General features: G+C 42.3%; 1 protein-coding gene across 5 annotated transcripts in view; it reads right to left on the bottom strand.

Moving 5' to 3' along the window:
- RYR2 (ryanodine receptor 2) overlaps positions 1–27,013 on the bottom strand; it is a 545,494-nt gene that overhangs the window by 367,081 nt on the left and 151,400 nt on the right. For all 5 annotated transcript variants that reach the window (XM_084782769.1, XM_084782771.1, XM_084782772.1 and 2 more), the window contains exon 2: positions 26,537–26,656. In XM_084782769.1, coding sequence (XP_084638895.1) covers positions 26,537–26,656 — 120 coding nt within the window. The remainder of the gene's footprint in view (positions 1–26,536; positions 26,657–27,013) is intronic.

Genomic DNA, 27,013 nt, shown 5'->3' with positions numbered 1-27,013 from the left:
GCCCAGTGACCTGAGTTCAATCCTCTTGGCCCATATGGTAGGAGGAAAGAACGTATTCCCAAAAGCTGTTCTCTGATCTCTACTCACGCCAGGGGGAGCACCCACACACATGCACACATGTACATAGAAATAAACAAATATATATGTGCAAAAATATTTTAAAAGTTGTAGTTATAACACTGAATTCTCAGAATTTAGAACCATTTGGGTAAAGACATAAGTAAATGAATAGATAAACGAAAAGGACACAATAATGAATGAAAACCTTAGACCCACTGCTCTTGTTCAAACAACTTAATTGACTACAAGGCAATTTCACACACTGCTCAAAGGCCCGGTTTTTAATGGTTGCATATGTAGCAAGCATCTGGCCTTGTCATACAAATGTAAAGATAAGAAAGGAAAAAGTAATACAGGGCACCAAAGGTGTTGAATATTAGTGTTGGAGAGACCTCTGCCCTGCCTGAGAACCATCTCAACATACCATGAGCTTGATGGTGACTCCTGAGGAAACTCTGGATTTATAATGTCTCCGAGGAAGTTTGTGAAAAGGATATTTAGACAGAACCCACTCATAGGTGCACTGGCCCAACTTGGTGACTCTGAAATCAGAGCCATTGTAGAAGCTAACGACCTGAGATAAGTCCTCTGAGAAAGAACAAACAGGAGCAAGAGTGTAGCACGGGAGCAGCCATCCTTTGCGGCCAGCCATGTTGTAGGGCTATCTGCATACCCAGAGCTCTTTCCCTTGCTGTGTGCAGATCAGAGTCAAGATTGCTGTAGAAGAGGCAACCTTTCTGGTTGAAACTCTTTATAGGAGTGGTACACAGTGGAATTACAGTGCAAACAAGACCTGCTACATGGAATTAAACTTGGAGCTGTGCCTGGAGGCTTGATTTTTTTTTACTAAAGTTGAGAGATCTGGACAGCTCTGGGGTAGTGTTAAGTCTCATAGACTAGAAACCTGAAGTTGAATCTGAAAAACTGAAGTACAGTTTGGTTAGCCAAATATTCCAACTCATCTACCAAATAATTTGGATCAGAAAGGGTCAATGGGTGACATAAAGAAACCAAAGATGGCTCAGGGATTAAGAGCATTTCTTCCTACAGAGGACCTTGGTTCAGTTCTCAGCACCCATATAGTGGCTCATGACCATCCATAACTCCAATTCCAGAGTGCCTGGCATCCTTTTCTGAGCTTTAAGGACATTGGGCACATCCATGGTAAACATACATATGTACAGGCAAAATATTCATGCACATAAATTAAAATAAATATTTAATAAGGATTTTTAGGAAGATAATTCTAGGCGATAGCTACTTGATAAATATGATTCACATATATATGGCATATATGTGTATATACATACACATATATGTATATATGTATATGTGTGTATATATGTATATATACATTTTTGTGCGTGTATGTATTTGTGTATATGGCATACAAAAATGTAAGAAACATCTATGGTTTTGATAGCTGCTGCACTTTGGGTGAGATATATGTGACATTTCTTCTCAGCATCCCCCACCTTTGCTTCTGCCCCACCCTAACCCCACATACCACCTCCTGCTCAATAGATAAAATGGTTTGTCAAGAACTTTGCACCAGCTAGGCTGTGAGGACCAGCAGCCTTAACCCCTTGTCCAAGGAGCTGACACAGCAGGCACACTGTGAAGGTGACAGTGTAGGGAAGCCCCATGTCGCCTAGACCTAACTCCATAAATTGCCACTGTAATTACACATGTGAGACACACACATGTGAGACACACACATGTGAGACACACAGGTGGCCTGCAAACTTGAAGGCAAGCAGCAGGTGTCACATGTGTACTCTCCTACCCTCGAGTATGAGGTCCCTCATAGAGTGTGGGTCCCTGCCAACTTAAAACGGCATACACATTCGGCACCATCAGTGCTGCACACTAAGTGACGCACAAACAAAGACCCAACTAGGAAACTCTTCCTAAAATATAAAGAACCTTTTCAGATTTTGACCAAGAATATTAATATCCAAGAATGAAAGGATTTAATCCAGGAGATGTACTCAACGGTGAAAACTGCATATAAAAATCTAGCAAGAACAACCTTTATCGGAAAATTTCTGAAATTAGAATTGTTATATGCTCTAAAATATACAGTCAAGATTTTGGCAGAAGCCAAAGAAAATGCAAAGTCTAATCTACACTGCTGTGATGAGGTGATCAGGACAATTAATCTCGGACTTGGACTTAGGGGGAAGCACCTGGCAACAGGTATTATTTTCTTACAAATATAGGATTAACAATGGAAGACAAGGCCACTGTATACCTCAGTGGGGCAACTCCTTCCTCACATGGATGGGTTGCCCCCCAGCACCGAAACAGAGAGTAAAGCTGGGCAAGAGTTGCTTTAGTATGATACCATTTATAAGTATAGATAAACATATAGATATACATAAACATTGACACATGTTACCATCTGTGTTATGACCTCACACAGAGCTATGGCCTACTGTTGTATACTTTGGATAAAGGGTAAAAACAATGGAGTAGATGCAGAACTAAATAATGGAGAAGAGGAAGGAGGGAGAAAGATGAGAGCGAGGGTAGGAAGAGAGGACAGGAAGAGGGGGAGAGAGTGGAGTCCATAAATCATATAGGCTCACTTAAAAATTAAAGTATGATACATGTATCGTTACTTAAAAATAATGATAAGGGGCTGGGAAGTGGCTCAGCAGCTAAGGGTGCCTGTGGCTCTACTAGAGGACCTGAGTTTGGTTCCCAGCACCCAGATCAGGCAGTTCATATCTACCTATAACTCCAGCTCCAAAGAATCCAACACCCTCTTCTGGACTTTGTGGGCATGTATACACACACACACACACACACACACACACACACACACACACACACACACACAAATAAATAAATAAAAGTAATATTTTAAATGAAAATAATTACAAATGGAAAATGTTAATAAAAACATTGCTATTTACATTAAATGTGCATATTCTAAAAACTCTAACCAAATACATAGGATCTTTTTTCCAAATAGGATTTTTTTCTCTGCATTTTTATGAATGAATGAATGAATTTTACAACCCGATCACAGTTTCCCCTCCTTCCTCTCCTCCCAGTCCCTCCCTCTCACATCACCTCCTAGCCATCCTCCCATTCTCCCTTTCTCCTCTGAAAAGGCCCAGAAAAAGCGAGGCATCTCATGGATACCAACCTGCCTTGGCAGATCAAGTTGTAGTAGGACTAGGTGCATCTTCTGTTGTGGCTAGGTGAGGCAGCCCAGTTAGGAAAAAAGGATCCCAAGGTGGTCAACAGAGTCAGATACAGCTCCTGCTCCTGCTGTTAGGAGTCCCACAGGAAGACTGAGCTGCACCACTGTTACATAGGTGCAGAGGACCTAGGTCTGTCCCAAGTATGTTTTCCATTTGGTCACTCAGTCTCTGTGGGCCCCTATGGGGCCTTGTAAGCCTACATTATCTAACTCTGTACCCCCAACAAGACACATCCCATAGACTGAAAGCTACACAGAGATGTGTGTATAAAAAGTATTTATAAAACGCATGTATGTGAACGCATCAACCTGAGAAATCTGGAAAAGCTGCATCAGTATCATCCAGATACAAATTGGTTTTAAGATAAGAAATTATGTCATGAAAGTTACAATGAAAGAAAGACAGAAAGAAAGAAAGAAAGAAAGAAAGAAAGAAAGAAAGAAAGAAAGAAAAGAAGAAGAAGAAGAAGAAGAAGAAGAAGAAGAAGAAGAAGAGGAAGAAGAAGAAGAAGAAGAAGAAGAAGAAGAAGAAGAAGAAGAAGAAGAAGAAGAAGAAGAAGAAGGGGAGACAAAAAGTTAAGACAGGTATAACAGAAAAAAAATGGAAGTGAATCTACACATAATCATGTACACTTAGAGGCCCAGGTAACACACACACACACACACACACACACACACACACACACACACACACACACACACACACAAGAACCCACCACTCCTAAAAAAGAAGACTGAGACCAACACACAATATTCAATTTTCTTTATGTGGGTATGTATAGACCTATGTGTACCACATGTGCGCAAGTGCCCTTAGGGCAATGGTTCTCAACCTTTATAATGCTATGACCCTTTACTACAGTTCATTGCTACTTCTTAACCTTAATTTTGATATTGTTATTAATCATCATGTAAATATCTGATACACAAGCCTAAAGGAGTCACAACACACAAGATGAAAAACACTGCCTTGGGGGCCAGAAAATGGTGCCAGATGCCCTGCAGCTGGAGTTATGGACATTTGTGAGTCCCTCAACATGGGTGCTAGGAATAGAACTCTGTTCCTCTCAGGAAGAGCAACAAGCACTCTTAACCCCTGAGCTATCTCCCTAGAACCACCAAATTCAACTTTTATAATAGTAAATACAATATGAAACAGAACTGGGAACAAAACTTCATTCACAAAAACATGGGTGAGAAATAAATATATTTTTAAAAATAACCAGTAAGCTAAATATCTGTATGCACCGAAGCTTAAGGTTTTGTATTTATCTTTTGCCCATCAGGCTGAAAGTCAGGCCACCTAGGTGAGTAACTTAGTCCATGTGCCTTTGAAAGGATCTGGCCATTAGCAGGATTCTTCTGAGACAGGCTTGTCTCCTCTTACTTTGACAATGCGTGTCAGCAAAAAGCTGTTGGACTTGATCCACTCAGTACTGAAAGGCTTCCTTGTAGACAAGATGCATCAATACATGAAAACTCCTAATTCCACTTCCATCAGCCATTATAGGGAGGCAATGAACACAGGGTCTTGACAAAGCCACAAAAATACTCTAAATTTAGATTGTGCCTCCTGTTATGACATGGACAAGATTTAAATGGAGCCTCCCACCAACACATCAAAGATTCATGTGCTGAAGCTCCATGACACGGTGCCAAAGGGAAAGGAAAACAGAATTCTACAAGCAATAGGATGGAGGAGGTAATACAGGAACTAGGCATTAATCCATAATTTGATCCCTAAAACACTGCTAAGATGGGGCCACTATTGACTGAACTGAGGATCATAGAAGGCAGTGATATGAAGAAGGAGACAACACATTATGAGGAGAACACCCTAGGCTTCAGAATAACCCAGTCTTCATGGGAAGATATCAGACATGCTGAAGCAGTACTTTTCTGGTCCAGGAGAAGATGTGATCGCCTCATACACTGAGACATCAGCACACTAGGTAATGCTAACTGAAAGGTAAGTGCTATTATAGGACTCTGTCCTCAGAGAATGTCATGGCTGTGGCCATCTCGAAGCAGAGGAGCTGTGAAATCAGCAAGAGGCACTCTCAAGATCAGGCCTGGTATCTTTCTTGGGGAACAGGATTCAGGGTGGGGCTGTCATGAGGCATCTTGTGAGATTCCAGCCATTCATCCCTTCCTGCTCATTCCTGGATCATGTAGTCTTTCCCTAACCATGCACAGTCTTGGGAAGAGCTGGGGCATATGAGGGGAAGGTTGGCTGAAGATGGGTGACTCCTGGGATACAGCTCCTGTGAGTCCTCACTCATCCTGGATAGGAGTTTGGGTGATGCAGCTGACCAAGTCACTTGTATTCCTGTAACTCCAATAAACTCAGTGGCTCAGTATTTGTCCTAGTTGGGGTTTCCATTGCTGCAAAGAGACAGCATGACCATGGCAACTGTCGTAAAGGAAAACATTTATTTGGGGCTTGTTCACAGTTTTGAGGGTTTACTCTATCATCTTCTTGGCAAGCAGACATGGTGCTGGAGGAGCCGAAAGTTCTACATCTTGATCTGCAGGCAGCAAGGAGGAGACTGGATAGTTTCACACTCAGCATGGCTTGAACATTTAAGACCTTAAAACCTGGCCTCAACAGTGACACACTTGCACACCTTCTCCAGTAAGGCCACACCTCCTAATAGTACCACTCCGTACGGCCAAACATTCAAACACATGACTCTCTAGGGGCCATATCTAGTCAAACCAACACAGCATGCTAAACTTAGATGTGTGCTGATCAGTCAGTTTTAAATATCAACTTGCCACAACCTAGAGCCACCTGGGAAAAGAGCCTCAATTGAGGAATTGTTTAGAGCAGGCTGGCCTGTGGGCATGGCTGTGAGGGACTGTCTTGACTGATGATTCATATGAGAACACCCAGCCCAATTTGGATTGTCCCATTCTCTGGCCAGGTGGTCCAGAACTGTGTAAGTGAAGAAAGCACTAAGTATGTGTCCACTCACTTTTCTCTGCTCTGGACTATGAATGAGATGAGAGTAGATGCTTGACTTCCTGCCTTGACATTCCATCAAGGATGGACTGTCACCTGGACTTATAAGCTGAATAAACCCTCCCTCCCCTTATTTTACTTTTAACTGGCTATTTTATCATAGCAACAGAAATGGCATTAGCCTGGGTTGACTCATTTCTTGGCTCTGTTATTCTCTTTCCACTGAAATGAACAGAAAGAGAATCACCTGGAAAGGTTGAGCAACATTTACTACTTGGGAGCCTATAAGAAAAAGACATTGCACATTTGCTCAACTATGTTCATAGAGGCTTTACTCATAATAGCCAGAATCTGGAAGCAACCTACATGTCTTCCAACCGAAGAATATATAAAGAAACTGTGGTACATTTACACAATAGAATACTATTCAGGTATCAAAAACAAGGAAATCTTGAAATTTGCAGGCAAATGGGCAGAATTGGAAATGATCATTCTGAGTGATGTAACCCAGACCCAAAAGGACATGCATGGTATATACTCACTTATAAGTGGATATTAGTCCAACATAGATCCACCTACGCAATGGGTGATCAGGACAGATACTGGGACATGCAGCTGAACTCCAGGTGATGCACTGCAAGTTGTATGTAAGAGTTGGGGGTTGAAAAGATGCAGTGGGAGGGAAGTTGTCAGGGGTTCCACAAGGAGACTATCAAGGCTGGAGAATCTGGGCCTTGGGGGTGGGGCTGCACAAACTGATGCACCAACCAAGGACAGTGCAAGCAGAGGACCTAGACCCCCAGATCAGATGTAGCCAATGGGGAGGAAGGAGAGTGGGGGACTTCCTCTGACAAGAACTCGGGTGCCTTCAATTTGACCACTGCCCCTTAGGGGGAGGTCCTGTTGGAGCACAGAGGAAGGGGATGCAGGCTATCCAGATGAGACCTGATAGGCTATGGTCAGAAGGTGGGGGAGGAAGACCCCACCTGTCAGAGGTCATGGGGAGGGGAATAGAGTGGAAAAAGGAGAGGGTGAGAACAGGAAGATAAGAACAGCCGGGGGAGGGGAGGTATTACAACTGGGATGTGATGTGAATAAATTGCAATAATTAATAATAATTTTTTTAAACTTATGAGAATATATCCTGAAACAGAGAAAAGGGAGAGATGACATTAAGAGAAGCATGAAGAAGCTGGGTGGTGAAGTAACACACACAAAAATGGTTTTAAAAAGAAAAGAAGGAGATGCTGGGGAGACAGTTGTTTCAGTCAATAAGCAAAGTGTGAGGACCTTCGTATCCCTGGACCCTCATGACAAAGCTAGCATGTATCTGTAATCCCAGACGTGGAGAGGTGGAGACCCAGGAGGGGTCCCTTGCAGGTAGGCCAGCTGCATCAGTGAGATCCCCCTGCAGCAGAGAGTAACCAACGAAGGCATCTGACTTCAGCCTCTGACCTCCACACATGCGCATGTGCACCCACATGCATGCAGACACAGGCACACAAGGAAGAAGCAAGAAAACACACTAGGTAAGTAGACAATCACAGAAAAAGGAGCAAAATTCAACAGTGAAGTCAAGCCCGGTGACAAAGCCAGAGACTGTGAGTCTGTTGACTGAGATATCACCAGGCATAGTTCGGGGAGAAAAATCAGTAGAGGTAGCATGAAAGGAATCTATTTCAGAAGTTCCAGAAAAGATGGGCTTTTCTGTACCATAACAATGACAGACAAGGGGAGCGACAATGTAAGAAACAGCCAGCTTCAGTGGTACAGAAGAAAGCTAATATTGAGGCAAGTAAGACGGCTCAGTGGGTAAAGGCACTGTATACCAAGCCTGACAATCTGAGTTCGGTGCCTGAGAATCACACAGTTGAAGGAGAGAACTGATGCAAACAGGCTGCCCCCTACCTCTGCACATGTGCCATTTACGCCCATACACAAATACATAAATCACTCATTTTTTACAAGAAAGCTAATTATATCATCCTCCATTACAGTAACTATCCATCTCATTTCCCCAAGCTTAGCCCAGTTTATAGTGGTTTCTTCCATATTACACCCCAGTTTGTGTTTGTGGCTATCTCTGGTTGATGAAATAAGAACGAAGCACATTTCTGGGGCTTGATAAAATGCCTGTTCATTTAATCTCATTTCCTACAGAACCTGACTTCAGTTTCTTCATAACTCACTAGCAGGCCATGGAGAAGAAAGATGAGCAGCCCCAGGTGATTTGCTAACAACTGGATGAACCACCTGCCTCCCTGTCCAAATTACCAGCGTCAGTATCCCCAGTGAGCATCCTGCTGTTTAGCCCTTTTCAGTGTCATACACCTCTACCACTAAGCAGCTTACATGCTTTTGTGGAAATAACACATATTCAACCACTAATGATGCATTTCATAGCCCAGGTAGCCCAGTAGAGCTTCCTGAGAAGTGGAAAGCAGGTACCTTCTGGCTTTGCTTTCTCTATAATGCCGAGCTTGTGCTCACCCACATGCTTTGAGAAGGTATTACACAGCTTCCTCTGCCCCCTAAGTAAAGCTGGCTTTCAAAGATACAAAACCAAGACCAACGAGAGCAACTGGCCTTCAAAAACCACATGTTGGTCTTTTGCTGAGTAATCACCCTTCTGAACGTAGTTTTAGCTATTGAGTTCTGTGTGCCACCTTTCAAAAGAACTGAGAATTGTATTTGCAGAAGAACACGGTGATCTGGTTCCGACACTCCTGGAAATCTGGTAGACAGCCAGAAAAGAGAAAAAGTAAGTAAATGAAGGAAGAGAACAGAAGGAAGGGAAGAGGAGGAGGGAGGGAAGAGGGAGAAAAGGGAAAAGGAAAGGAAGATGTGGGAAGAAGGGGGCAGAGGAAGAGAGCAGAAGAACTGGGATGAAATAATTTCCCAGCATGATTTCAGCCAGTCTGCGTCAGTTTTTCCAAAGGACTTCAGATCCTGTCCTCCACCAATAAAGGCCCCAAAGAGGTGATGAAATACTTTCTCAAGGATGGTGCGTGTTATATAATGATCCAACTAGGTGTTCAAAAACTTAGTTCCCACATGAAGCTTTTTATTGTTTTCTTGCTGCACTGGTATTAAGCCCATGGCCTTGAACACACTAGGCAAGTGTTTTCCCTCTTAGCTAAAGCCTTGGCTCTTGCCCAAGTCCGGAGTGTCTCACTGATCCTGATAACCTTACAAGGTCACTGGCCTCTGTCGGAAGGCATAGATCTGTAGGCAAGATACGTAATTAACAACATAAATTCACATCAGCCTTCCCAGGAATGTCTGGGGCCATGCCCATGTCAGACCTAACTACTGTCTGACTCCTCATAGTTCAGATGTCAAAGAGTTGAGGGGTTAGGGGAGAAACAGCAGCTCTTTGATTTTTTTTTTTTATGTGTGCTTTACTAATGCAATATCCAATGTGTGTTTCTCCATAGAATGGCAGAGAATGAGTTGTGTGTTTCTGAGAGGACCTGAGTAGAAGTAAAAGGATCAAGGGTATCTTCCTAAATAATGGGAGCCCAACACTCAGTCCACCCCGTGACTGCTCTGAGCACTAGACATTTGTCAAAAGTTCACACTAGAGCTTCCTCTCAACAGAGCCCTGTCAGCCCAGAGAAGTATTTTCCTGTTATACATCAAAAGCAGATACACTCCAAGCGTGGACTTGCCATTCACCAGCAGAAAGCTTTGGTTCACTAACACAAGGGATGTTGTGCAACCAAGTGTCATTCAGACCAACCAAAGGAAAGACAGTTTAAAAGGCAAGAAGAAATTCTAATTTACTGATGAAATCTCACTCCTTTCTTACCTGTTTTAAGATGAGAATGTGTTAAACCTGTTATAATCTTATCTTCTCATACCCTAGATACACAAATAATTACACATACAAGCAAAAGGAAGAAGAGATAGACAGACAGAAAGACAGACAGACAGAAGATAGACAGGGCTAGAGAGATGGTTCAGAGGTTAAGAGTGAGTAACTAATGTTGCAGAGGGTCCATATTCAGTTCACAGCACTGTCAGACCTCTTACACACAGCTCCCCAGAATTCCAGCCTCCGGAAGGTCTACTGCCGTCTCTGGACTCCACAAACAACTCCACACATATGCACGTACACCACCCCCCACACACATGCATTCACACTTTTAAGAATAAAATAAATCTTTTGAAATAAAAAGAAATGTATATATACATACATATACATACATATACACACATATGAAGCTGGAAATTTGTTTGGGTTCATTTTGTTTGGGGGTTTTTGTTTGTTAGTTTTTTAAATTTTGTTTTTTAAGGCTGGGTCTCTATAGCCCTAGCTACCCTGGAACTCACTGTGTAGACCACAATGGCCTCCAGCTCAGAAATCCACCTGCCTCTGACTCCCTAGAGCTGAGATTAAAAGCATGTGCCACTATGTCCAGCAAGTGCTGACATTTCAACTGAAAGCACACTGAAGGTTCCAGTACTGATGCCTCTGATGCGCTTAGATTCAATTCTTTCAGTATAATGGTTTTGTATTATTGCCTAAGCCTGATGCCACCAAGGTGATTTGTGAATAAACTGTGAAGAATGTGGCTAGCTCACTCTGTAGTGAGATCATCAGTCTCTGTGAATCAGGGGCACTGGTCAGCAAGACATGAGCTGGCTGTAGGGAGGTGGTGCAAATACAGCAAATACAGAAAGGCTTGTTCTGGTCACTTACATTCCCTCAGAGTCACTGCACCTGTGGTCAGAATTCCTATGCTAGCAAAGTTACTAAATACCCACTTTTCATTTTTTGACCATAACACAACGTCATAATGCTATGTTTGCCTACTGTTTTGGTTAGACCATAAATGGTCCCTCACAGGTCCCTGTTTTGAACACCTGTTCCCAGACAGGTGCACGTGACATGAAAGTAGGAGGGGGGCTTGTTGAGGAGAAGAGGTTCAGTAGGAGAAGGAGGGGAATGAGAGAAGGTCATGGGGGTAAAAACAACTACAATTCAATAAATACATATCTTAAATCACCAAAGAATAAAAACCAAAATTCAGTTTTGAAAATATCAGTGAAGACACTATCTGATGCCTGAGGGTCATTCTAGCTTATGGGAAGAGCCCTGGTAGGCCTTGGTTTACAGTCAGATATATCAGTGTCAGCCCATTGCGTGAACCTAGCATCTGACATCTCATCTTGTAAGACTGAACTCTCAATACATATGATCTGAGGCCAACCCACGATAAGGAGCGTAAGAAGTGAGCTAAATCATAAGATGCTGTATTAGTATCACTGGAGAAATGCCAGGTGTACCGAGACCGGCCTCCATCCATCTGTTATATAAAGTGTGGTGTGGAATGTGGGAGAGACGAGAGAAGGCGGCTTCTCTTTTTCTTTTTTTCTTTTCTTTTTTCTTTTTTCTTTTATTTTTTTAATCCTATCAGCTCTGGAACCCTGACCTGGTCATGGGCTTTGTGCAAACTGGAAATTTTAATTCAAATACTGGGGTAAACTTAAGTTACCAGCAGTCAGAACAGCTCATGCTGCAGCACGACTCAGCGTTACAGTGTAGGCTCCAGTGCAAGTCTCCCCAGCTCATTGCCCTTCTATTTCCTTGCAGCAAGTTGTCTCCCTAACCTCAACACCAAGATTTGAAGTGCAACAAAATTCCAGTAAAGCAATTTCTTCTAAGGGTTTTAAAGGTACAACTTTGACACTGTAAATCTAATATTGCAAGTACATACACACACACACACACACACACACACACACACACACACACACACACACACACACACATTAGAACTTCCTGAATTAACTGCTTGAGTACTGCTCATTTAAAAATATCTCATTGCAGACCAAGCATCATTGTCAAGAGCTGGTACCTCAGAAATAAAATATATACAAATTGTGGAGCTAAAGAGGCAGCTTAGGAGCTAAGAGTGCTTCCTGCTCTTGCAGAGGACCTGCATCTGTTTCCCAGCACCCATGTGAGGTAGCTCAGGTAACTCTAGCTCCAGGGACTCTGATGTCCTCTTCCAGCCTCTGCAGGCACTGTGCTCAGCTACACATGTGCATACATAATCTTTAAAATGCTCATACGTATACATGATTCTGTAATCAGCATCTGTAGCCTAATAGCCAGCTAAAAATGAAATCCTTTCATACAGAAATGAAGCAAGCTAAGTGCCCTGCCTTGATTTAATTTCATCCTGCTGAAGTTATTGCTTACCATTTTGAACACCTATTCAGACGCTGCTACATACAGACCCTAGTTGCTTATATAGAATTATCTTGCATATATTAACATAACATATGTAGGGCAACAAGGTCTATGTCTATATACACGTTGGTCTAACTTTTGAGTTGATTACTGCTGACATGTCCATATGGCTTCAACATGTGTAGCTTAAATACATGAATTCCTCTCTGATAAATATTTAGAGTTACCTCTTGGTTGCTTAGCTTGTTCCCAAATAGATTGGTTTTCTATAGTAATTTTACATTCACAGTAACACTGAGAAGAAGATGGAGAGGGGTCCCACATGTTCCCTGCCCTATCACTTGTACCTCACCAACAACAGCATCAAATGAACAGTCCCGCTGCCCAAGCCTTGGTAGCCTTGGTGCTCTTCCTGATCACCCTGCTATCCTCCAGCAGCTTCTAATCTAGCCATTGTCTCCACAGCTTTACCTTTTCTGGAATGTTGTGTGTAGTTGGCAACACATAGCGTGACACCATTTCCAGACTGCCTTCTTTCATTTAACAATGTGCCCTGGAAGTTTCTCCACATCTTCGCTCAGATTAATGGTTCATTTCTTTTTCCTGTGGAATCCCACCCCACTGTGTGGCTGTGTCACAGTTTATTTTTATACCTGCTGGAAGACACTCTGGCTGCATCCCAGGCTGCAGCACCATGACTTAGGTTTCTATTAGCATTCAAGGGAAGGTATCTACTTGGACCTTACATTTCAAGTCATTTGCCCAAGTACTGTGGTAACTGAATCCTATAGTGGAGGCATGTTTAACTGATGTAAAGGAGCTACAGAGTCCAACGCACTGGTTTCATTTGCAATGGATACCAATCTCCACTGCTCCAATGCTTTATTTAGCACTTCATATCATTATCCCCTGTACTTGTTCCTTCTAATAGAGCTTGATTTTCTATTACACAGAAATTGACATCAACATGATGTGAGTGTTTTCACGATCACATATTGAACAAGCAGGTCCACGACAAATGTGCATCTAGGAGTGTCAGTGTCTATGACTATGGAGTGTTCATTCCTCATTAGAAGAGATATCACATGCCCTCTTTCCCTCACAAGGCTCAGGGAACATAGCGAAGAGAGGATGGAAAGTCTGGGAGAGCCAGAGTTTGTGGCACACTGCTGTTAAGCAGTATCTTCTAGACATGATAAGACTATTACATACATGAAGCCACAGCAGCTGTGGTTGCATGCACAAGACCCACACAAGATCAAGTAGGTCAGTATTCCAGTGTGGCTGGGGCTCAAGAGACCCCTTCTCTAGCTGAGGACATTTTGGCATTTGATGGATGCAAGGTACTGATAGTCAGTTTTCCTCAGGGCTGTGGCTCCTGCTAGGTGGTTGCCTACACTCCAGTAGATGGCCTCACACTTATATGTATACAAGCTGCTCTAACTGAACTCAGTGGGTTACAACCAAGAGGGTATGGGAGGGAAGCGCAGTGAGGGTCAGGGAGGAGTTGGTGAAAAGTAGGAAAGTGGAGGTTGTCCAATACATTGTGTGTGTGTGTGTGTGTGTGTGTGTGTGTGTGTGTGTGTGTGTGTACAACGTATTACATTCTAAAGAGGTTGTGTGGATTTACAGTCCTATCACAAATGTGTGAGGATTCCCATTGTCAACATAATACATAGTCACAATTGTCACACACGATTTATTACAACATGATTTTCTAGTTAAGAACACAGAATATGTTTAATTTTGAGGGTGAAATGTTTCATGTCTTACCTGCACAATTTAAAACCCTGTTCCCCAATCTCACCTTTGTCCTATTATTATTCTTGGTTTTTTTTTTTAATGATATATCGTGGTAACTGCCAATATCCAGCAGTCTTTGCTTTTAATGCTGTGAAATCAAGGTTTGTTTTGCTTTGGTGTTTATGATTCTTAGGACTCTTTTTTTTAATTGGTCTTATTTGTATATTTTACATGCAATAAACTTTACCAATTAAAGTATACAATTTGATGGGGTTTTCAGACTTTTCTGCTATCAATTAGCTATCACCCCAATGGCAAAGTATGAAGTGTCCATCTGCTTTATGAAAGAAGCATATCTACATAAGTCTACGGCAAATTTCTGTCTACTTCTCCCAACACTTCACGTTCAACTGCTTTATCAACAAAGTTGTGTTTGGGTTGTTGGGGCTTTTGTTATGGTGGTTATTTGTTTGTTGCACATTATTTCTGTCTTTTTATCTAATAATTCTGTGTTGCACCGATTAATAAATCCAGAATTGAAGATGTCACTCAATGCTAAGAATCCATGATGAGGACACTTGAGGCACTAAGTGACAGCACCCTAATAATTACAGAAACAAATGAACAATTTATTTTCCTTACTGTATAATACTCCTTTGTCAGTTGATTTTCATTCATATTATATAGTATGTAGGAATTTGGTTGCTTCTTAGTTTGAGGCTGTTATTAGAAAAAGTAACTAAACCATGGATGCAAAGCTCTGAGCAGAAACAGATAAATGACTCTTGATAGATACCAAGAGAAGGTTACCAGGCTATGTCATAAAAGTTAAATTTTATCAGAAATAACAAACCATTTTTCAAAACAATTACTCCATTTTGAATTAAAATGTAATTTCATGACCTTCATTATCACATACGAGTGTTTGCTGCTGAAGTAATTTTATGAAAGTGATTAGAAAGTTATATTAGCAAAAGATATTAGCATTTTAACCATGTGAACTCTTGTAATTATCTGTTTTCAGAAATTTTCTGAAGAGCCTTTGATTCTTTACATTATGTGTAAACATGACAATAGAGATTTATACTTTACATCAAACAGTAAATTAAATATCACTCCAAGGCCCCTGCACAAAACCCATAGTCAAACAGCGCAGGATTGAGCATTATTGTAGCCACAAGTGTGTTTACTCAAGTCATGTTAAAGACATTCAGTTAACTCTATGAAGCAAGAAGGCAATCTCTGTGTGCTGTGGGGTGGGCGGGACAGGAGAGTCCTTTCAAAGCCAAATGAACCGATGAACTGTCAGAACAGATGTATCAGCACTGTTATGGGTCTAAAGAATGAAAGGCAATTAAAAGTCAATATATTTTTACCGAGCATCTCCTTTCCTCAAAAGTATATTAGTTCCTGCAAAGTGAGACAGGTAAGAAGCTGTCTCTGCCAGCAGATGCTCTCCTGACTAGAGAAAGCATGGCAGAAAGGATCATATAACTCAGTCGCAAGAGAGACAGGAGAAGGTATTCACCTTGCTTGGCGTGCCTAGGAGGACAGAGATGGAGGGAGAAAGAAGCTGTGAACAAACGAGAACAAATGAGTCAGTGAGAAAGGATGAGACAGAGGAATAAGTTGGAAGAAGAGAAGGGAGAAAGAGAGGATGGGAGGAGAGAAAAGGAAGGGACAGGAAGGGGGAGGGGGGAGGGAAAGACGGCAGAAGAGGATGAAAGGCTATACCTCTCAGAGAGGAAGGGCATGCAGTACAGATGTAGGAAAGCTTTAAGAAAAAGTCCTGCTTAACATCTGGATGAAAGAGGGGTCAGATTCCAAGTGAAGTAAGTGGAGCAAGGATGTTCTAGGAAGAAAGAAAAGTGGAGCATATCCAAAGGCACCAAATTTGTTTTGTCTTTAAGAAAACTGAATTGGGTTGTTTATACTTTGGGGAAGGTAGACACGTGTCTCAAAGTACCAAATCAGTAAGCAGAAGCGTATGACTTACAATGCATTATTTAAAAACTGCCCACTGTCCCTTGCCTTTCAATGAACATTATGGGGACAGGAAGTCTAAAGAGCCACCATATTCCTCGATGGAACACTGGGCAGTTTCTTATTTCTGTAACACACTCTGTTTATAATCTATACCAAATCAATACCAGATTTTACCCATTTGGTCCCTTTCAAATTTCAAAAACATTAACTCATTAATTGCCACCCATCTGGAAGATCCACCAGGCCCTGCACCTCCACTGTCATAAGAGTCAACTACCACTTCACGCCGAAGTCTTCTCTCTCTTAGCTTTAGGATGAGATGAGACTTTTAACTGACATAAAAGCTCCCCTCTGCCATACTTTTGAGCATCAGTCTTAAGGTGTCTGGTCCAGCTGCTTCTTCAGAAAGGCAATACTTCCTATGTAGTAGACTGATGTTTCCCTGTACCAGATCTGGCCACTACAGTTTTTTTTAGCTCATGAAGTGAGAATAGTTTCTTATTTTGTGGTGGTGGTGGTGGGGGCAAGGGATGGTCTGGGGAGATACTTCAGTGCTTGCCATACAATCACGAGGGCCTGAGTTCACATCCCCAGAAGACCATAAGAGCTAGGGGGTAGCAGTGCACGCCTGTAATCCCAGTACTGGGAAAGCAGCCACTGGAGGAACCTTCCAGCTCACTGGCTGTCAGCCCAGCCAATCAGTGAGCTCCTGGCTCAGTTAGTCCCTGCACACACACATACACACACACACAAAAAAAAAAAAAGAAAGAAAGAAAGAAAAGAAAGAAAGAAAGAAAGAAGAAAAGAAATTGCAGAAGCACAGAAGACAACTGACCTTGACCTCTGGCCTCCATGTGCACATACACACATATCAGGCATACTCCCATGAGTACATGCTCACACATATACCAGACGCAAACACATACACACAAAATGTCTGAAATCACACTGCAGTGCCCATCAATAAGATCTTTAGGCTCACAGCCAGGCTTATCCATTTGCATACTGCCTACAGCTGCTTTGGGGCCAAATGTCAAAGTTGAGAAGAAAACATGACCCAAGATATCTAAAATATTTACTCTCTGGCTCTTCCCAGAAAAAAGCTGCCAAGCCAGCTCCACTGGATGCCATGTGCCTGCTACACTTAAGCTACACTCTCAGAAAAGGGGAGGCATGAAAGACCCAAGCACAGTAGTGGCGTTCTCCAAATTCAGGTCTTAGTGTCAAAGACAGGCGCCTTCAGGATGGGGAGACAGCTATAGTGGTTCAGAGTTTCCCAAGACTATGGTTGGTTCTGGTTTGTATCCCCAGAATCCATTAAATGCTGGGTGGGTGTGACAGCCAGGAGATAGTTCCAGCCCTGGAAGGCAAAACTAAGGAATACCTAGATCATACTATTTATGAATGTGTATGAACACACATTCAAAAACATGCATATATATACATGCACAACACACACACATACACACACACACACACACACACACACACACACACACACACACACATACACCAGTGAAAGTTGGAACAGGGAGTGGGACTAGAAGCTTCCCTTTCCCCTTCAAATGTCTGCTCTCTGGCGTTGGGTCAGATGCACTACCATCAAATATCCAATCCCACCTGAGCTTGTAGAAGGCTGCTCCCAAAGGCCTTCAGGACCTATTGGCCAGAACCAAGCTACCAGGTTCTAACAAACCATCCTCATCTTCCTGCCAAGCACAGCCCACACCTCCAGGCAGAGATTGAGCTGGTGGCTGAGGCGGCAGGAACATACCCCCGTTGCTCACTTCACTTGCCAGCATGGCGCCTGGGTATGCAGCAGACAGACCAGGTGGGTTAGAGCACCTGCCAATCTCATTCCAGGGCTTGGAGAGATGCCATGGGCAAGGAGCGAGCCCCAGAGAGGATCTGCTCCAGGTGGTCCCACTGGCTCCCTGCTTAGTCGAGATCTCTACCAGATGATGGGTAAAAATTGTTTCTTCTAAAGTTTTCATTTCATTTCATTTTCTAGACCTTGTAAGAAATGTACTGGGAAATCGAGCAGTTCTTTCTTAACTACCATAAGGATGCTTTAAAGCCTTTATAAGTTCCTCTGAGTGAATCTTCAGTTCCTAAGGCAATATACAGATGTCACATTTATTATCTAAGTAGTCCACAAAATGCTTCCTGGATGGAGAATTCCGATTATGTCATCTTACTCTATATTATGTCCTTTTGTAACCAGTATTTCCTAACTGGGTAGTAGCATCAGTGAGTGTTTAAAGTCTAGCAGGAATTATTTGCCTATAATTTATAGAAAAGCACAGTTGCACTCTATCGCAATGTAATAATAGTCTGTCCCCCAGATCAAATGTTACAAGCCATCAGCATGATATTTAAGCATAAAATCATTTACTCTAAATTTTCTTGGGTGTGCATATACACCTATGTGTGCGACCAATCTTGGGCTGTCATTCCTCAGTCTGGCCACTTTATTTTATAAGACAGGTTCTCTCTCACTAGCCTAGAGTTCAGCAGCCAGGAGACGTCAGAGCTCTGGCCCATCTCTGCTTCCCCAGTGCTAAGGTTGCAAGCACCTGCCACCATGGCCAGCTTCCCCCCTAGGTTCTGGGAAACAAGCTTGCAAGCTAAGCAGTAGATTAACTGTGTCATCTCCCCAGGCCTCGTGGAGATAGTTTCTTTGTGCCTAACATGCTGCCTACTTTTGTTTCCTCTTAAAATACTGGCAAATAAGTAGTATATAACACAACACAAGGAGAGTGGTAAGCAAAAGTGACTGTTGGGAAATTCACCTTCTCCCCCAACATGCTGGTCTTGCTTTTGTGTCCCTTCTGCACAAACGAAATTCCCTAAAAGCCAAAATGGATAGCCAGAGCAATAGTAATACTAGTATTTGCTTTCCTATAACATGTTTTATTATTTCAATTAAACGTTAGGGAAAACATGCTGCGAGGAAGAATCTGAAGTTTAAGATGCTTCGCAAACCTTACTTTTAAAGCCAACCTTTCTTACATCATCTGGCATTTATCTCATACTGACAGTTTTATTATTCAAATTTTCCCACTTGAATATGAAGAGCGGTTCATCTGGAATAGCACAACCGCCATGCATCATTGATGTCCCCATGCATTATTGATGGGGTGAATAATACCCTGAAATGAGAAGTCACCAGAGATAAAATTCTGCTTTTTCATGTCCCATTATGGGAAGAAATAACTTGTAATTAAAGTGATGCCGGAGAAACGGCAAGATAAGGAAAGCTTTCTCTTTAAATTTATACGTATGGGTGTTTTTCACCTGCATTCTTTGTATGTGTGCCACGTGTGTGAAGCACCCACAGAGGCCAGAAGAGAAAGTCAGGGCTCATGGAACTGGAGTTACAGATGGTTGTGAGCCACCATGCGGGTGCTGGGAATCAACCCTGAGTCCTCTCCAAGAGCCACATGTTCTCGTTACCACTGAGCCATCTCTCCAGCCCTGGGAAGAGCTCATGGACAGCTCTTGAAAGGCTGATAGATTGTTTCCAGGTTCTGGATATTACAAATAAGTCTGCTATGAACATGGTTGAGCATATGTCCTTGTTGTATGGTGGAGCACCTTCTGGGTATATTCCAAGGAGTGGAATAGTTGGGTCTTGAGGTAGTCCTATTCCCAGTTTTCTGAGAAAGCGCCATATTGATTTCCAAAGCAGTTGTACAAGTTTGCACTCCCACCAGCAATGAAGGAGTGTTCCCCTTTCTCCATATCCTTGCCAGCATGTGCTGTCACTTGAGTTTTTTATCTTAGCCATTATGATAGGTGTAAGATGGAATCTCAGAATTGTTTTGATTTGCATTTCTCTGATGATAAGGATGTTGAGCTTTTCTTTAAGTGTTTGCATGCTGTGGACAAGGACCAGCCTAGGCAGCACATTCTATGACATCTGATGATGCAAGGAGTCTGTAAGACCCCACACAAGCTTGGTCACAAACACAAATGTCTGGTACATGCCTTGTCATAATAAGACAATTAAATAACAGCAGGTCTTTGTTAAGGTGAATTTCTTAGGATTATGTTACTACCTGAACTCTGAGTAAGATGGTTACATTTGTATATAATAGTGTATTCCAAACTGTGCTCCTTGATTTCCATCAGATGGACTGTGTTTGAGGTGAAATTATTTTTTCAGTGTTGTAGTCTTTCTTACTGTTTTAAATTCCTATATAATCAAACTCATGTACTCAAAAATTATTCCTTTTTATAATATTGTTTAAAACTTGGGTTGCTTTGATACAAAATTAGATATATTGTTATGACATTTGGTTTTGTTTTGTTTTGTTTTGTTTTGTAAACAGAGTTTCTTTGTATAGCCTTGGCTATTCTGGAACTCAGTATGTAGACCAGGCTGGTTTTGAACCCATAGAGAGATCACCTGGCTCTGCCTCCTCAGTACTGGGATTAAAGTACTGGCATGTGCCACCACCACCCGGCCTCATTATGATTTTTAAATTTTTCATTACATTTATTTTATGTGTGCATGTCGGAAATCATGACAACTTCCACTGTTTAGGTTGCAAGGACAGAAATCAGCTGGCTGTTCAGGCCTAGTGGGTAGCGATCACATTAACCCACAAGTCATCTCACCAATCCTACTTCATTAAGTCTAAAGTGTTTGCTGCCATGGGTTTAGACCCCTGAACAAGGTGAGGACAGTGGCACATGGCCCATATGAGAAGATAAGGATTCACCATGGAATATTACTGTCCGCTCCCCCTGCCCCCTCCCCCTGCCATCGGGAACTGAAGAGGCGAACAGATCAGTCTCCAGTGAAACTGCAAATCAACTACTATAGAAAGCCTTCACGGAGGGCTGGGGGCATTGGACCATTTGAGTTGGTTCCTGTTATTCTGATCTCCCTATGTAGAAGCACAGGTGAGTATTTGTTTTTAGTTTTCTCATGGTTAAGTATGCCTGGTTTCAGCCATCAAACATCAGCCCTGAGTGGTCTCTTCATGTAATTCAAGTCGAAGCAAGGGAGCAGTGCACATTTACCAAACACACATCCAATGAACAGGCTGTTGCTTAATGAATTATCTTGCCGATCATAAAGTCATGGTAGGTGAGAAAAAGAATGGAACATCAGAACGGTCCCGTCTCTTCACTGTGCCCATCTATAAGCCACTCTGGTCGGACATGGGTTTTCTATTATAATGACCAGGCCATCAGCCAAGCCAGCAAGGGCAGGCGACACTCTGTGATGAAGTCTACACTCTACACATAAATGTATCCTTTTTAAAGAGGTGTGCCGAGAACTGTAGAGATTGCTCAGGCTGCAAAGGGCTTGCCTTGCAAACTCAAGGACCTCGGTTCAATCCCTAGAATGCATACTTAAAAAGCTGGACACAGGACTGCACCGTTGCTTGTGTCTTTGAGACAGGATCTTACTCCTTGAACTTTCTATGTAGTTCAGGCTGATGGGAACTCACTGCAATCCTGCCCCCAGCAGCCCAGGTGCTAGGATTTCTAGTACGAACCACCACTCAGGGGCATTCTATTCATATATTTAAAATACAGACTAAAGCTCTAAGCATGGTTATGATCCCAGACTCAGGGAGAGCCTGAAGCAGTGAAAGATCAATGGTACATGGGTAACCTGGGCTATACATTATTCGTTTCATGAATAACTTAAAATTCATTTGCATACAAGTAGGTAAATATCTCCTTACTATTTAATTTCCTCTAGCTGGGTTATTAACCACTTCAACCTAGATGTAACTTAACATTTGAATATTTGAGATCTTATCCTTTTAGTTTAAACTAATTACTGGTTTTTCTACTGATTAAAAAAAAATAACTAGTTTTTGAAACTAACTAACCCTCAGTTAGCCTTACTGCTCCATCTTGCTCCTTTCCTATGGTTATCCTGTTACTTTTTTCTAACTTGTGTACTTAGTTTGGTTTTTTCACTTTTTTCCTTTTGTTTTATTTTGGTTTTTTGAGGCAGGATTCCTCTGTGTAACAGCCTTACTGTCTTGGACTCACTTTGTAGACCAGGCTGGCCTTGAACTCACATCCACATCGATCCCCCTGCCTCAGCCTCCAAAGTGCTGGGATTAAAGGTGTATGCTACCATACCCAGATGCTTTTCACTTTTAAAAACATGTGAATTTAATGCTTTAAATGTCATTTTCACATCTTTACTGCACCACACATATTCTTTATTATTCTGTTTAAGAAACATAATTTCATATTCCTTCTATTTTGCTTCTCCTTTGACTCAAGATTTGTTTCCTAGCATATTTCTTTATTTTTACAGTATTTTTCCTTAAATTTTTTAAAAATTATTTTTTATAATTTATTCACATTATATGCCAATTGTTACTCCCTCGATCGTATCTTCCCATTCCCACTTCCCTCCCTTCTCCCTCAATTATTCTCCCCTGTCCTCTGATGGGAGGACCTCCTCCCCTACCATCTGACCCCAGTCTATCAGGTCCCACTAGGAGAGCCTGCATTCTCTTCCTCTGTGGCCCCCTCAACCCACCCCCGATGATCAGGTCCTGGGGGCGGGTGTGGTCGTGCATATGGCTGCTGGTAGCCCTACTACAGCTCACTCCAGCAGCCACAAGCACTTGTAACCACTGAGCCATCACTCCAGGCACCTACCGTCTAAAGTTTTAACATTTGAGTTCAGCTTTAAAGTCCCTAGTGCCCCACAATCAAAGTCCAACTTCCCAACTCTAGAGAGGCAACGATGAAATGCCCTTTGTGCAAGGAATACACAGCAGATGCCCATCGTGTTGGGTGAGGAGTGAGCAATCATGTCACCAGACATAAACATTTATATTTTCTGCAGGAAAATCTACACTGATATTTCAAACCTTCCCTCCCAGGGAACATTAGCCTGAATAAACATCTTAGGAGCATAATGCATAAACTCCCCCAAAAGGCAGTCCCACCTTTAGTGGAAAGATGCTACGGCTTGAGCTGTTTCTGGGACTGCTTCCAGGCGATCATATATAATTTATAAAGACTGTTTATTGCGGACACTCATTCCGTGCTCCTTATTTCATGATAAACGCAGGAGACACCAACTAAAGAAAGGGAAACTATGTCCCATTTTTTCTACTAGTGAAAGTCAAATCCAGCTACATCCCGGGGAAATCCAGCTGTATTTGTATATTGGAGTCATGACCTTCAGCCTGGAGTTCTGTCCCTTTGCCATTACGCATTAAATTTTCTGGTTCAGGGCACAGTTCTCATCACCAAAGGACGACAAAGGAGTTAAATCTGGTCCCCAAAGGTCCAAGACTTCATGTATAGAGGCAACAGGAACATCAGCAATGGAAAGCAATGCCCTACAAATATTATCAGACCAAATGGTGTACCCTAGAAATACAAATAACCCTTACAGTGAGGATTACAGGGGCAGTTTAGAAAAGGTGACCCTAAAGAGAGGCTGCTTTATGGGGCTTTGATGAACAAGTCCCTTTCCCTTATTTCTAGCAGCAATAGGCATCTGCCTCAAAGTTGTCAAAAATCCCTAAAACCAAAGCCCAGAGTCCCAACTCTACATGAAAAGTGCAAAGAGGAAAAACCCCTGGAAGAAAACATGGGAGCATGCGCAATTCAAAATGAAGCAAAAAACCAAAACAAAACAACAACAACAACAACAAAAATCTCAATGTTCTGCCCAACATCAGCTTTATCTTTAATTCTAAATTTTATAAGTGACCCAATGCATCTTCTTATGTTACATTCTTTCATAGAAGAAAGAAAGTAAGATACCCTGAAAGTAAAAGCACATTTGGTCATCTATAGCAAATTATAGAGTCAAGTTCCCACACTAAGAACTAAACAGTTCAAGTGAGCCTCTGGGCCTATGTCAGTCTAGGCTTGATTGTCATTTATTATCCCCATTGCCGAACCTAGAATACTAATTTGAGCATAAATAACTATGTGCGTGGAGCAAAAGACAACCTTAGATGTCATTCCTTGGATGTTGGCCACGTTTCTTTTTTAAGTTTTGAGACAGGGTCTCTCACTGGCCAGCAGCTCTTCACGTAGACTAGGCTGGACGCCTAGCAAGTCCCAGGGATCCGTGTGTCTTCCTGATGCCTAGATTGCAAGTGTGCACCACAATGTAAGACTTTTTTACATGGATTCTGGGGAGTGAGACTAAGGTGTTTGTATGAGCAAGCATTTTAGAACTGAGCCATCTCCCTAATGTAGAACATCAATTTTCAGTATTAGAAATGAACTCCCTTAGCAAAGAATTAAAACAATGCCATCTAATACAATGTTTGATGTAATAAAGGTAGTCAAAAGCCAGGTTATAAAGCAAGAGAGATGGCTCAGAAGTTAAGCGTGTTTATTGCTCTTCCACAGGACCTGGGTTCAATTCCCAGTACCCATATCACAGCTCACATCTGCCTGTAACTCAGCCCTAGGGGATCTGATGCTGCCTTCTGACCTCCGAGTACACCAGGCACAAGTATGATGCACATACATGCATGTAGGCAAACATACATGTGTGTGTACGCATGTGTGTGTGTGTGTGTGTCAGTTAACCAGAGAAACTTGTTCTAGCCATGACCAAAAAAAAAAAGTGAGAAACAAAACAAAATGCTAAATATGAAGATGCCAGTTCTTGTAGAATAGTTTTCTTTTTTTTTTTTGAGATTTATTTATTATTATATATGCAGTGCCCTATCTGCCTGTATACCTGCAGGCCAAGAAGAGGGCATCAGGTCACATTATAGATGGTTGTGAGCCACCATGTGGTTGCTGGGAGTTGAACTCAGGACCTTTGGAGGAGCAGCCAATGCTCTTAACCTCTGAGCCATCTCTCCAGCCTCTAGAATAGTTTTCATAGCTGTAGCTACCACAGTAAATTTTATAAGGAGAATGTTCCAATAAAATTTGTCAAATTAAAACAAGTGTAGGAGAGAAATTGTGATTTAAACCTTGAGTTCAAATCCAGCATGGCAGAAACTAGGTGTTAGTGCACACCTGAAATTCCTGTGCCAGGAGAAGGAAACAGAAGGATCATAAGCTCACAGGCATCCTTGGGCTACATGATAAGTTCAAGGCCAGCCTGCGCTACATGAGACCTTTTCTTAAGAAAAAAAAAAACATCTAAGGAAGAGTATATTATCCTTGTCATATACTTAACTACATGCATTCTTGTCTCAAAAAAAATTCTAAGCAGGCGTACAATACATCTAACACTGATTGTTATAATGGTAAGAATTTCACTTGGCATAAGTAACTATAATAAACACATCACATATATACTCATTGTTATTTTAGGGAATAAAAAGGTGCTGTGGCATAAAGGAGTAATCAAATATTTGAAGCTGAAAGTTTTGGTATTAAATGAGCATAGCCCTTGCCAACGGTATTGAAGTCATGTTGAGTAAGTGAAGCCTAGGGCTTGATGTCTGCTTCCGGGTCTTTATCTGTGTAGTGAAGGTGATCCTGACATATATTTTCCCTTATAGTGGAACTTAAATGAGATTGTACAGACCAAGAACTCCGTAAACCAAAAGTGCTATACAAGAGAGTCACAGGCTATTTTCTCATTCGTTTTACAATTTCCAGAAATATCTCCTTCCTCTGTTTCCCCAAATCTGATCTATGGACAGACCCTGAGTGTTCTTGGAGCACAGTTCAAATCCAACATCAACCCCATCGCCAGGGCTCCCAGTGAGAGGAGGAGTCAGCTGCCAGTCAGACAAAGCAAGCTCCTTCCTGCTCATCTCCCAGTTTCCACTCTCACTCTCCACAGTCTCAAACCCCTCCAGGAGCCATGAGGGTCTGAAGAGCCCTTCAAACAAGCAGAATCACTACCCAGCTCCACAACCTCCCTTTGCATTACAAAGAAACCTGGACCCCTCACCATACCAGGTCCTAGGGCATCCTTAGAGACTTCTGCTAGTATAGCTCGTCACTTTGTACTAGGTAAGCCTTCTGCCTACTCATCCGTGCCCAAGAGACACTACATGACTTGGCTTTTCTTGGTGAAGCTTCCATGAGTCTGGCCTGCTCAACCACCACTACCTCAAAAAAGGCCCCCTGGAGCTCTATGAAAGAACAAGACCTCCTCTGATTGCTGTTTTCCTGATTACTGCACTTTCCTTCCAGGCCTTTCTCCATTGTGAGCTCATGCCATTTATGCACACATTTGCTTCTCCACTACAGAACAGCCATCATGGGTCAAAAGCCTTTTCCATACCTGAGAGCATGTGTGACCCAGGTCTCTGCAACCCATACAGACTCTATGTTTTCAGACTGTGCTATAGAAAGCAACAGAGTGTCCACACACAAACTCACTACCGTGAGTGGAACTTGAATACTCTGTCAGCCCTGCGAGCTCTCAACCCACCTTGGAATTGGAAGTTGACTCCAAAAAACAAAGTCTGTTGCCAAATCCTTCTGCTGCCAAGCACAGCTTCTGTTGCTCTTTGTGGATGGTCGCTGTGCACTGCAGAACCACCTCATCATCCTGCAGGAAGAAAAAGAAAGAAAAGTGAGATTCCACATGGCTGCCTAAGTGAGATCTAGGAACATAGGATGTTATGACCTACTAAAAATCTCAGCCGTAGGGTGCTGAAGAGATAGCTTAGCCAGGAAAAGCTCTTGCTGCTCTTTCAGAAGACCCAAGTTCCATTCCCAGTACCCAAATGGCAACTCAAAGCATAACCAACTCTTACTCCAGTTCCAGGGGATCTAGGGAATTGGATATCATCTTGTGACTGCCATGGGCACCAGGAACACTACTGCTGTGCATACCTTCATGCAGGCAAACCCCTCATACAACTGAAATAAAATATCTAAAATAAAATTATTAAGTATGAGCTAT

This window comes from Acomys minous (assembly GCF_964271855.1).
Source record: "Acomys minous genome assembly, chromosome: 5".
NCBI lineage: Eukaryota > Metazoa > Chordata > Mammalia > Rodentia > Muridae > Acomys > Acomys minous.
Note: the sequence above shows the minus strand (reverse complement) of the source record. Positions and strands in the feature narration are given on the sequence as shown.